Below are 13742 nucleotides of genomic sequence, written 5' to 3'. Positions count from 1 at the left end.
GCATAATGGATGAATGATGATGGAGGGATGAATGACAAATGGATGAATGGATAATGGACAATAGCTGAATGAGTAATGGATGCTGGATGGGTGGATGGATGGATGGATAGATGATGGATAGCTGATGAATGAGTGGATGCATGGCAAATGGATGGATGAATGGATAGATGATGGATGGATGGAAGGATGGATGAATGAATGATGGATGGATGAGTGGAAAGACGAATTATGAATGATGGATGGATGATGAATGATGGATGGATGATAGATGATGAATGGGTGGATAATAGATGGACGAATGATAGATGGAGGGACAAATGATGAATGGATGGGTGGATAATGGATAATGGCTGGATGAGTGATGGATGATGGATGGAAGGATGGAAGGATAACAGAGAAGAATGTATTCTACTTGGGGGAAAGCTCTAGAAATTCTTCTGGGAAGGAATAAGGCCTCTTGGGAAATGACTGAACTTGGAGTCAGGAGTCCTGATTCAAACCCCATCTCTGCCATTTGCTAGCTCTGTAATCTCAGGCAAGTTACTTCATCTCTGTGACCCTAATTTCCTCCTCTTTATAATAGGAATCTGTTTCTCCAGGCATCTAAGCCCTGGGATTTTCTGTAAAGGTGGTGCTAGGCACAGGGTAAAGGCTCCTCAGGTTCAGGGTGGTGTGATGTCGCTGAGCTCTGAAGAGAAATGTGGCTTCTTCACCCTCCCTGCTTAGGGCTTGGGTTTGGGGACCCACTTCTTGATCGCCCCACATCTCTTGCTTGCCTGGCCCCTGCCTTGCCCACTGTCTGGAATCCAAGGCAGCCCTGCCAGCCTGTGTCCAGCCTAGGCTCTGTGCTCCCTCCCTGCCACCCTGCAGTGTCTGGCCCTGGCCTCTGCACAGTCTCTGCTGTCACCTTCAGCCTCCTTGAGGAGTAATGGGGTGGGGCAATGACGGGGCAGCCACAGCCCAGAGAGCAACTGGCCTCCATACACCGCAAGAAAACAAGTTCAACAAGCATTTATTGAGCCCCTGCTGTGTGCCTGCTGTGTGACACCCCTGGGGTGCCTGCACCACTGCCCCCTCCTTCAGGAAGCCCCTCTCTGTCCCCCATAGGGCTCTGCCCCTCTGGGCACCTGGCTGGCTTGTGGGTGCCAGCCATTCAGTGGCCAGTGGCCATGTGTCTCCTGGCATCCCAGCTGTGCCCAGCAGGGCTCCTCATGTGATGATGGCAAGAGTCCGGGGCTGCTGTCCCAAAGTCACTCTGTGCAGCCCTGTGCATCCCCTTGGGCCTGCCCTGGCCCCATTTCCAAGGCCCTGGGACCCAGGCAGTGATGGGCAGGTCAGGCCTGGCATCTCCCACGCAGGCTGACTGAGTTCACGGCACACAGGCCAGGGTTCTGGGGGCACCACTCTGGTGGTCTTGCAGCAGGGGCTGGTGCCAGCGATGGCCTGAGGTCCGCGGGCCAGGTTGAGGTCTTGGTCACACCCAGTGCCCCAAGACCCAGCACTGTCGGTTCAGCTCTGGTGCTTCCTGTGCAGAGCTCCGGGGCCAGGAATCCGCCATGTGTGGCTGGTGTCCTGCCAGGAGACAAGGCGGTCAGTGCTGAAAGCCACCTTCGTCCACCCACATCCTGTCTACCCACCGCCCCCCACCCACACATCCCTCACTCACCCTCATTTACTAGGCCTTCTGCCCATCATCCCATCTGTCTACCGACCCATGCCCCAACACCGCCAGCTCTCCACCCATCCCTCCCCTGTCAGCCACCCAGTCACCCACCAGTTCACCAACACACCTGGGACCTAGTCATGTATCTGCCAATATTTGCTGCCATCCACTTATCAAGCCACCAATATATCCACGACTCTGCTCACACCCTCTCTAACCCACAGCCCAGAACCCGCTCATGCACCTCACACCTGCCAACAGGTGCATTACTCCCCCAGCCATCATCCTACCACCCAATACCCCACCTTTACATGTACACATCCGCCTACACCCAAAACATCCCCATATCCACCCCATGCCCACCTGAGAGCCACGACAGCACCCCCTGCAGTCACATTCACCCACCTCACATAAAGCCATGCCCCCACTCCTGCCATCTGCCCACCCATTTTCCATCCATCCTTCCCTTCCACCACCCATCCCTCAGAAAATCCACTCACTTGTGCAGCCATCATCCACCACCATCCTGTCATCCTGCAGCCATTTCCCCACCTTGCCATCTGCCCCCAAGCAGGCCTCCTTGAGCACCCTATTTGCCTTATATGTGTTCAGGAGCTGTTGTGTAGGGATATTAGAAGGGGAAAGAGAGCAGATGTCTCCTAGGTCCCCAAGTCCTTGCTGGACCCCAGCAACTGTGTGTGTGGACATGCATGTGCCCAAAGCTGACTCTGAGAAACTCTCTGTGCACTGAGGCAAGGGGCACCTGCCACTGTCTACCATGCTTAGTGGACTGGACAAGGGGAAGGGCTGGAAAGGCTCTTCCCCTCTGCCACTCTCACTCCTTCGTGTTTTTGGCAATTTTTGGAAGATCACTCCTTTGTCATCCCTCAAGTGTCTCTTCAAAGTCTTTCTAGCGCACCAGAACCATTCCCATCTCATGCTGTGCCCTAAAATGTCCTTGTACCTCCTGCCAAATCAAATCAAGACCCAGCTTGAGTTTTGGCTCTCCAGGAAGCCCCCTCTGACATCCTCCCCCTGGCACTCAGGGGTCTCCCTCATCCCAGAGCACCCATCCTCAGCGCACTCTATGCCAGCATCACCCCCATTAGACCCCAAGCCCAGGGGAGCAATGACTGAGCCCAGAATGTATGCACCCCTGTGGACCAGTGGAGGTGGAGCTGGAAGGTGCAAAACTAAGGGAGAGAGTTGGTGTGGTGGAGTGGGGCTGGGAGTGAAGGAAGAAAACAAACACTTCCTGGGCATGTGCAGCTCCAGAGGTAGGTTCTGCCCATTTTACAGATGAGGGAGCCGAGGCTCTGTAAGGATTAGTAGATGCTTGAAAGTCACAGCTATGATGGAGCTGGATTGAATTACTTTCCTCCTGATTCCAAATTTCAGCATTTTAAAAAATGTGATCCCTACAATTTCATTTTTCTACTCTGATTCTCAGACATACTTGTCATACTTTAGGGTCAGACAGGCTCTCTGCAGAAAGCCCATTGAGGTGGGAATTCCTAGTGAAGCCAAGCTCCCACTTGCATGCCTCTAAGGATGGAGAGCTCCTTGCTCCTTCTCCATCCTCAAAGCAGCTCTCATTATCAGGAGAGTCTTTCTAATAACAAGGCTGCAAGACAAGAGTCAAAGAGGAAGATGGTTGTGTCCATAGCTGGGGTGGGGGGTAATTTTTTTGGCTTTCACTTTTTTTCTTTCTGCTTTTAATATTCTTTAATGTTAGTGTTTTGCAAGTTTTACTATATTTATTAAGGGGTGGGAAACATTTTGCAAACATTTTGGAATCATATGGCTTCAGAAAAACACATTTGTTTTGGCCTCAGTCATGGAAACCTTTGCATACTTTGGAAGTGTTGGCTGCCAAGATAGAGGTGTTTGGTTCTTTGTTTTTTTTTTTTTAAATCTAGAAGCAAATATTTGGTGCACGGAAAGATACGACTGTTTTTCTAAGTGAGCATTTAGGCATAATTTTAGCTGCTTGTACAGTGGCTGAAAAGCAGAGCCATGGAGAGATCATTAGAACAGAAAGAAATTGATAGTGTATTTTTAAGGAGAAGGAAAGGCCACAATCCCTGTCCTTCCCTGAGTTAAAATCAGGCTGTCTGTTCCCTGGATGCAGAGGGCAAGATGCGGAGGACTGGGGCCCTCCTCCCTTTCTCTGGCTACCCAGGAGGCACCTGGGGCTCAGAGCCATTTAAGGTGTGTGTGTAAAGACGGGAACACCCCAGCAGCCCACCAGGGACCCCCACCCACTTCCCTTCTCTCCCAGGCCTTGTGCTGTAGATTGGGAATCTCAACTCAAAATGTCTTGGGGGCCCAAGCAGACAATGTAAATGAATGAGGTGAGTCAGAGACATGCCAATTGTTACCGTGGAGAATGTGGGCTCAGATCTTCCTAAACTGTTTTTTTTTTTTTTTTTTTGAGACGGGGTCTCACTCTGTTACCCAAGATAGAGCGCAGTGGCGCCATCACGGCTCACTGCAGCCTTGAGCTCCTAGGTTTAAACAATCCTCTCGCCTCAGTCTTCTGAGTAGCTGTGACTGCAGGTGCACATCACCATCCCTGACTAATTATTTATTTATTTTTTGTAGAGATGGGATCTCGCTATGTTCCACAGCCTGGTCTTGAACTCCTGACCTCAGGTGATTTTCCTGCCTTGGCCTCCCAAAGCCCTGGAATTACAGGTGTGTGTCACCATGCCCAGCTGGATCTTCAAAACTTTCTTTTTTTTTTTTTGAGACGGAGTCTCGCTCTGTTGCCCAGGCTGGAGTGCAGTGGTGTGATCTCGGCTCACTGCCAGCTCCGCTTCCCGGGTTCATGCCATTCTCCTGCCTCAGCTTCCCGAGTAGCTAGGACTACAGGCGCCCGCCACCACGCCTAGCTAATTTTTTTGTACTTTCAGTAGAGACGGGGTTTCACCATGTTAGCCAGGATGGTCTCGATCTCCTGACCTGATGCTCCACCCGCCTCGGCCTCCCAAAGTGCTGGGATTACAGGCTTGAGCCACCGCGCCCAGCCCAAAACTTTCAAAGAAACTGAATATCTGGATCTCGAAACAAAATCTCCTGGCTTTTAAATGATGACAGTTAAGGTTTCAAATGTATTTTCAACAATCTGTGGGCCAAAGAGCATCTCTCAGGCTGCACTCAGCCCACGAGAGGCAGTTCCCAGCCTGTGTCTTCATTCCATGATTCTGTTCCATGGCTTTGCATAGGCTGATCCCCTGGGTGGGAGCGCCCTTCCCTGCTCTTCTCCGGCTATTGACTCCCTGATTTTTTCAAACGCTGCCTGCTCTGGGAAGCATTCCATGGCCCTGTAGAATGCTTCCTAGAGCAGGCAGCATTTGAAAAATGGAGGCTTTGCTCCTTTCCCTGTGCCCTTCAGCAGCCTGCATAACCCTCTCCCTGAACTCGTCACTTTGTGTTGTAATAGCCAGGTCAGCGTGGGTCTCCCCTGCGAACCTGGGGATGGGAGACAGCTTTATGAGCAGGGCCAGGGTCTGCTTCATCTTGGAGCCCTGATACCCCAGCCCCTGGCCCAGCACAGAGCAAGTCCCAAACTGACTCTTTTTTTCTTTTTAAACAAATGAAGAAACCATGGAGGAAGGGGAGAGAGTGATTCCTGCGCTTGGGATGCACCTGCTCTACCTGCTCTGAGCTTCTGTACAGTATGAAAAGGGTTTTTGCTCAAACTCTCCTCTTTTGGGTGAAGGCTCAGGTATGGCAGGGGGCTGGGGAGACTGTACTTCTGTCTAACAGCCAAAGGTTCAAACCCAGCCTCCACTGCTTGCAAAGTGTGTGAATTTTTTTTAAGCCGTGTGGCTTCTGACAAGCAACTTCACCTCTCTGAGCCTGCAAATGAATGAAAGCTGCAAAGGAGTCGGCAGGCCCAGCAGGCGCCCTGCAGAGAAGCCCTTCACTGTCCAATCTCAGACACAGACGGAAGTGGAAAGAACACAGTTCTGGGAGCACTAGAAGTGGGTTGGGTTTGAAAGCCTCTCTTCACAAATGGGGAAACCAAGGCCCATGGGTGGGAAAAGATTTGTCCAAGGCCCCACTCAGAGGGTGGTAGCAGGTACTCTGGTTTCCATTTTCTGGGAACCTCCCAAGGTTAGCAGAGGTTCCCCAAAGCTGTGACTTCTCTTCCCTTTTAAATCCAGATATCAAAACATGAACATATTTAACATCAGATCTCCTCCAGCCCTATCTCCCGCATCCCTCAGTGAAGAATCACTGTCTTGAACCCTCTCTAAGCCACCAAGATCTGGGATCAGATGTAATTGCGGAATTGAATTAAATCACATCTACTGTTCCAAAATGGATTCATTGCGTTGGGAGGGCCCTTCAAGACCAGGAATGTCAATGCCACCACAAATGTACAGATCGGGAAACTGAGGCACTTAGAGGGAAACTGACTTCCTCAAGGTCTCTCTGCAGCTGGCAGAGTGAGGGTAACAGGTGGCAGGTATTTGTGCTCCTGACCCCACGGTAGCCCAGCCTGGCACGGATCAGCTGCATCCCTTTACAGGGAAGTTCCTTCCAGCCAATCACCCAGCCGCTGTCCGAGGTGCTGAAAGCCTCTCCCTATAGGACTCACAGGTCCGCCCAAAGCCAACTGTCTGGCTGCCCAACCTTGACCTCTGCTCTCCAGAAAGAATGGAAACTTGAAGAGTGGTGGAAAATGAATCAGGGATGGCGCTAAGAAATCAAGCTTTGGAAACCTGTCAGCTAGTGACACTCTCATCGCTCTTCTAGGTCCACAAATCTCTACCATGAGAGGGCTTCAGAGGTGTCATCATATATGGGAATATCTGTTTACTGGTTTTCTCCTCATCTTGCCTTTGAGGCGTGTGTCACTGCTTTCCCTCACAGTTGCATCCCTGCATCAGCACAGTCCCAGGCACAGTGTTGAAAGCACGTGTCTGCAGAATGAGTGAACAGTGGAAGGCTCAGGAGGAAGGGCAGGCTTGAGTGGGACGGACCCGTATGGAGGGAAGTTTGTGTCTTCTGGTCTACCTCGGGCAGGCTGTTTTAGGAGATTGAATGGGGGCCATCTATCTCTTCACTGGGGTCATCCTCAGGGATTCCACGTTTCTGAGCCATAACATTCTCTTTGTCTCTTTCTCGCCCTTGGGATCAGACAAAGTCCACTGTACCTGCCACCTCTCCCCAGGGCCCCTGATTCCTCAGTCCTTTATTAGACTTGTGTTGGGCATGTATTGTGTGTCAGTCTCCACACTGGCTGCTGGGTTTACAGACATGAGTGAGATGCGGCCCTCCCTCCGGGTGCTCACAGGCACACATATGAAGAGATGACAAGACCAGACATGCCTCCCACTCCTGCTGTGTGCCAGGAACCATTCAATGTGCATCCTGTCCATGGACTCATTTAACCCTCAAAAATACAAGTTAGGTGCCATTATTATCCCCATTTTACAGGTGAGGAAACTGAGGTCCAGATAAAGTCATTTTTTCAAGGCCTCACTGCTGGGACTTGAATCTAGCCAGCTTCACTCCAAAGGTTGGGCTCTCATCAACAGATGATTAGATTTAAAACTATGCAGCCATTAAAAAACAATGAAATCTGTTGGGTGCAGTGGCCATGCCTGTGATCTCAGCACTTTGGGAGGCTGAGGCAGGTGGATCACCTGAGGTCAGGAGTTCAAGACCAGTCTGGCCAACATGGTGAAAACCTGTCTCTACTAAAAATACATAAATTAGCTGGGTGTGGTGGCAGGTGCCTGTAATTCCAGCTACTTGGGGGGCTGAGGCAGGAGAATTGTTTGAACTTGAGAGGCAGAGATTGCAGTGAGCCGAGATTGCACCATTGCACTCCAGCCTGAGCAGCAAGAGCAAAACTCCATCTCAAAAAAAAAAAAAAAAAAAAAAAAAAAAAAGGCCAGGCATGGTGGCTCAAGCCTGTAATCCCAGCACTTTGGGAGGCCGAGGCAGGCGGATCATGAGGTCAGGAGATCGAGACCATCCTGGCTAACACGCTGAAACCCCATCTCTACTAAAAATACAAAAAATTAGCCGGGTGTGGTGGCAGGTGCCTGTAGTCCCAGCTACTCGGGAGGCTGAGGCAGGAGAATGGTGTGAACCCAGCAGGCAGAGCTTGCAGTGAGCCGAGATTGCACCACTGCACCCCAGCCTGGGCGACAGAGCGAGACTCCATCTCAAAAAAAAAAATGAGAGAATGAAATCATGTCTTTCATAGCAACATGGATAGAGCTGGAGGCCAGCTCTTAAGTGAAATAACTCAGAAACAAAAAATCAAGTATCACATGTTGTCATTTGTAAGTAGGAGCTAAACAACAAGCACATACAGCCATAGAGAGGCAAATAACAGACACTGGGGGCTCCATAGGGGGAGGGTGAGAGTGGGGTAAGGGTTGAAAAATTACCTACAGGGTACATTGTTCACTATTCAGGTGACAGATACATCAGAAGCCCAACCTGAGCATTACGCAATACATCCATGTAACAAACCTGCACCTGTACCCCTTGATCTATAACAATTAAAACATTTAAAAACACAAAGATTGGGCTCATAGCCATTATAAAAATTTGGCTCATAACAAACACCAGGAGAGGGAAAGGTGGAGACGAACGTGTCCCCCTCTGCCAGGAAGTGGGGGGGGGGGGCTGGGGGCCGTTCCCAGACAGTTGAGCTAGACTTTGAAAGCCCTTGCAAAAGCTCCCAATTCCACTGGTAGGGTTGGTTTTCCGCCCAGTGGAAGAAGGGGGCACAGCATTTCATGCAGAAAGAACAGGGTGTGAAATAGGTCCTTGGCAGGCGGATGAGGTTCTTCAGGAAGTGTGAAAAACCTAGCAATATTGTGGTTTCAGGGAGGCAAGTGGACGGGTATGGCCAGAAAGCAGAGCACATGGGGATGAAGGGGTAAGGCATGGAGCATCATAGCTGCAGAAGTTGCTGGGTGGCAGGTGTAGAAGGCCCAGCAGGGCCCCCTAAACCCCATGCACCCCAGGGGTTTCTGCCTTATCATGACATTTCTCAGCTACAGATTCCTTGCCTGCCCCACACTGAGGAATTGGGCTCTTGAGGGCAGTCTATTTTGACACCTGCCCCAAGTGTTTCTTAGGGTTAGGCACAGTTGTGGTACCACTGCCTTGGACAGAAGTGGGCATAAAGTAGAAGAACCATGTCATAGCTTTAGCTTGGAGTCAGACAGGCTTGTGACCCCAAGGTCACAAGCTTGTTCCCAAAGGACAAGTGACGTTGCCTCTCAGAACCCAAGTATTTTCCCTTGTAAAATAGAAATTCTACTCACAGCACACAGCTCCTGAGGACTAAGTGAGCTAAATCATGCACCAGAAACATACTGGTGACCTACTGTGTGCTAGGCCCTGGGGATGTTACAGTGAATGCAGCAACAAGGTCCCTGTGCTGGTGACATTTCCATTTCACTGAGGAGAGGCTGGACATAAACAAGGGAGCAGGCCGGGTGTGGTGTCTCATGCTTGTAATCCCAGCACTTTGAGAGGCTGAAGCGGGAGGATTGCTGGAGGCCAGGAGTTCGAGACCAGCCTGGACAAGACCCCATATCTACCAAAAAAAAAAAAAAAATTAACTGGGCATGGCGGCTCATGCCTGTAATCTCATCACTTTGGGAGTCCAAGGCAGGAGGATTATTACTTGAGGTCAGGAGTTTGAGACCAACCTGAGCAACATAGCAAGGCCCCATCTTTACAAAAAAAAAATTGGAAACATACAAAAAAATTACCCACGTCTATGTCGTGTGCTGCAATCCCAGCTACTTAGGAGGCTGAGGTGGGAGGATCCCTTGAGCCCAGGATATCAAGGCTGCAGTGAGCTATAATCACACCACTGCACTCCAGCCTGGGTGACAGAGCACAACCTTATCTCAAAAAAAAAAAAAAAACAGAAAAGCAAGTGAGCAAAGAAGGGCTCAGGGAGGAACAAGTGATGGAAAGAAAAATGATGATGCAGGAGGGGAAGGCGAGAGAAGGCCTCGTGGGAACTTGTGAAGGGAGTGGGCACCGAGCCAGTTACTAGAGCTGCTGTTATAGGAGGTTTTAGAGCTAGGAAGGACTGGGGAAGACATGATCAAGTTTATGTCCTCGGAGGATGGATTGGAAAGGAATTGGCCCTAGAAGCAGCAATTTCCATCTAGAAGTTGCTGAATAGCCCAAGCAAGCGACAAAATGCAGACTGGCTTCTGGCAATAGCTTCAAAGGGACAGGTATTGGCCGAGGGTTGGGGACAACTCTGAATTTGGTCTGTGGATCAGCGGCATCGGCATCGTGGAGAACTTAGAGCTGTGGAACCCTGGGTCCCCCGCCAGACCTTCTGAATCAGAAATTCTGAGGGTGGGGCCCTGCAGTCCATCCTTTAACCAGCCCTCCATGTGTCTCTGATGCTCCTGCTGGCTTGGATCTCTTGACGCCCAATGCTGAGGTCTCAGATGTCTCCAAGCTGTGTGCCATCTGTGCTCCCAGCAAATTGGCATTGATATTTATTTCAGAAATACTGTCTGTTTCCATTTTAATAAAGGAAGCAACTCGAGCAGGACTCTATTGGATTTTATTTTGATCTAATAAAAATGCCAAGTTGCTCTGGGTCCAGAAAAATTCTTTCTTGAAATTCCCTCTGCTATTTTGAGGGCAGCAGCAGTGGCAGAGACCCATCTAGATGGAGCTCCCAGAAGCCACCTCCGCGCCCAGCATGCGACAGCCTCTGGTGGAGCCCAGCCTTACAGATATGCCTGGCAAAATCAAAAGCTTGTCTCAGGCATTGAACTTGACAGCTGCAATCAACTGCAAACCTCAGCCGCCCCTGAAAGGAAGATGCAGACACCTGGGCCATATGGCAACATCGCCCCCATCAAATGTCACGTCTGATGTGCTCCTGAGCTGGCTGGTGGCGCCACAAAGCCCCAAAGGCAGGTTTCAAAAGCAACTTCCTCAGGAAAAAGAAAAATTACAGCCAAATCCATATCACAGTAACCCCCCAGAAGAGCATATTTGGGGACAGTTAGCATAACCGGAAGTTCATGCAATTGCTAATATAAAAGTGGCTTCTCAGATGGGAGGTGGTGGGAGAAACGTGGAGGTTGAGAGCCAACAATTAAGCACCTATTATGTGCCACACACTATTTTAGACTCTTGGGATATACACAGGAACAAAACACACAAGGCGCCTGTTCTCATGGCACTTGGTGGAGAGAGGCAGCAAAATGAAAACCAAGCATGTGAATATAAAAGATCATTTCAGAGAGGGACAAATGCTATGAAGAAAAGAGAACCCGGTGATATGGGGATGACTGGGGAAGCTGGTGCAGATCAGGGAAGGCTTCTCGGAGGAAGCGGCCTTGCAGCTGACTTAAAGATGAGACGAAGTCAGCCACGCCATGATTTAGAGGGAGAGCATCCAGGCAGAGAGAACAGCAAGTGCAAGGGTCTTACCAAGGGAATGAGTTTTGCGTGTTCAAGAAAGAGGAAGGTCAGGTTGGCTGGGGCAGCATGGGAGATGGGGAAGAGGGAGATGAGGTCAGGGGCCTAGGGGGTTGGGAGCCTGAGAAGGAGTGGCCTCTCTCCCAGGGTAAGGAGCAAGATCTAAATGCCAAGCTGAGTTTTATTGCCGAGTGAACCAGAGATCCCAGCAAAGCTGGTTTGCCGTACAGCACTGTAGTTTCTCTATCTCCATAAGAAGAAGAATCCCCACTTCTCAGGGCTGGATCAGCCATCATATGAGATGGTAGCGAAGTGCTTAGCACAGACCTGCACACAGTAAGTGTTTAATAATGCCGGCTCTCTGACATCCCTCCTCCCCCGTTCCTCCTGCCGGCAAGTCAGCCCATCGCAGGATCTGAGCAGCTGCTCCCGCAGAAATATTGCAAAACTCATCCAGGCATTTCCAAAATATTTTCTTGGCTGAAAACTCACTAGCAGCTAAGAGGCCGAATTCTGAGACGGCATCATTTCCATACTCATTTGATCGGCTGCTTCTCTAGACCATGAGCTCCCTGAGGACCGAGGCCATGTCTGGAGGCGCCCCACATCCTCAGTACCCTGCCCAGCCAGTGGAGCTGTTGACTGACACCACCTAGCTTTCCAGGGTGTGGGCGATGAGGTCAGACTGGCCGGGTTCAAATCCCGTGTTTGCTACTTTCTAGCTGTGTATTGAGTAAGCCACAGTCTTAACCTCCCTGGGCCTCAGTTTCCCTGTCTGTAAAATGGGTCTGTATTTAGGGTTGAATGAGTGAATAAGTGTAAAGTCCTGAGAACATGTACAAAGGTGAGATATTATGATTAGATCTAGGGGACTGAGTTCTTCTTGCTGGCTGTTTCCATGATCAAATCATCATGATAGCCATGGAGGTCCTGCCAAGGGGGATCACCCTGGCTAAGTCCTCCTTCCCACCTTCCCTTTCCCGCACCCCATGTCATCCTGAGTAGGATGAAGCACCATGCCCTGCTATCCCGCACCCTGCATTGACCCCTTTCAAGCTCTGGCCACACAGTGCACTAATGGCTTGGGTCTGTCTCCCCAACAAGACTTGGAAGTCAACAGGGTCCAGTAACGTGCCTTATTTGTCTCCACGCTCCCAGGAGCCAGAGAGGTTCTTCAGTAAGGATTTGTGGAATAAATAAAGCAGCTTGCTTCAAGATCCCTGAAGTCATGGGATCTCTCACGCATGCCAGCATCCAGCCCACATTCCCCCGACCCCTCCCTCAGCTCTGACCACAGAGGGGCTCTCTTCCTTCCTCGCTGTTTGACCTGGGAGTTCCCAGCAACTCCGCTGTCCCTGGGGAATGACAGCCATCCCTGCTAATGCTCAGCTACCTGATAAAAGGCACATGCGGCACAGGGGTTGTGGGGTCTCAGGCTCTTTTCTTCCAGGATTTGGACAGTCTCTGGGGGCAGCTGGCAGTTTTCCACAGCTCTTTCCCCACTGGCCTCTGGCTCCCCTGAACCCCCAGGAGGTGAGGCCCCTTTTGTGTCATTGTCTCTCCCTACCCTACACATTCTCCCCAGATGATCTTTGCCGTCTCTGGGCTTCCACCATCCCATACTATACTGCAGCCTCAAACTCCTGGGCTCAATCAATCCTCCCACTTCAGCCTATAGGGTAGATGAGAATACAGGCTTGCACCACCATGCCCAGCTAATTTTAACTTTTTTTTTTCTGAGATGGAGTCTTGCTATGTTGCCCAGGCTGGTCTCGAACTCCTGACATCAAATGATCCTCCTGCCTTGGCCTCTCAAAGAGCTGGGATTAAGGCATGCACCACTGCACCTGCCTGTCTCTCTGCCACCCTTTTAAGCTCCCCTCCATTGATCTGGCTGCCTCCTGGAGGCCCTCACGAGCCCCTCAAACTCCACACAGACAAAGCAACATTGCCCTTCACAAACTGACCCCTCCCCATATCCTTCCATCAGTCAGGGACCCCATGCCCCTGACTGCTTGGGCAAAAATTCTGTGCATATCCTAGGTCCCTCTCCTCGCCGGTCCTCACTCAAATCAGTCACTTATCTGATGCTGTCCCCCCAGCTCCACAGTGGTGCACACTGCTGATCCCCAACTGTGCAAAGGGGGCTTTCTCCATCCAGCCCCAAGCCCCCCTGCCTGTGCCCTGAGCCATTACCTCCAGATAACTCATGCACCCGACCCCCTCGCAGCGGCCCTTGAACAACGGCCCAGGAGAGTCGCCTTCCTATCTGGGGTGATGGCTCAGATACATATGCTCTGCACTGGTGCCCCCAGCCCCCAGCGGGCTTGACGCTGTGCCTTTGACTGGTCGCCTTTGTCTCCCTTCTTAATCTCTCTTCCTCACTCCTAGTTGGGTGTTCGATCATCAAAATAAAGCACTTGCTGTTATATCCTCATCTCAAGGGACTTCCAGGGAAACAAACCAAGACTCTCTGGAAATTCTACCAGCAGAGGGTCCTTGATCTACCCACTTTTTTATCTCCAACACCACGGTTCAGGCCACCACTATCATGTCTCCCAAGAACGACTGCAACAGCAAAACATTTTGTGCATATTGTAGGTCACAAGATGGTCTCCTGGCCTCGAGTTTG

General features: G+C 50.7%; 1 protein-coding gene across 1 annotated transcript in view; it reads right to left on the bottom strand.

The window, feature by feature from the left end:
• Positions 1 to 992: 992 nt before the first annotated feature.
• The window catches only part of GSG1L (GSG1 like), a 268187-nt gene continuing 255437 nt past the window's right edge, over positions 993 to 13742 (bottom strand). The window contains exon 7 of the mRNA XM_030799338.1: positions 993 to 1572. Coding sequence (XP_030655198.1) covers positions 1475 to 1572 — 98 coding nt within the window. The 3' untranslated portion in view covers positions 993 to 1474. The remainder of the gene's footprint in view (positions 1573 to 13742) is intronic.

The sequence above is a fragment of the Nomascus leucogenys genome, chromosome 2, assembly GCF_006542625.1.
Source record: "Nomascus leucogenys isolate Asia chromosome 2, Asia_NLE_v1, whole genome shotgun sequence".
Classification (NCBI taxonomy): Eukaryota; Metazoa; Chordata; class Mammalia; order Primates; family Hylobatidae; genus Nomascus; species Nomascus leucogenys.
The sequence above is the reverse complement of the archived record's forward strand: the minus strand, read 5'-3'. Positions and strand labels throughout refer to the sequence as shown.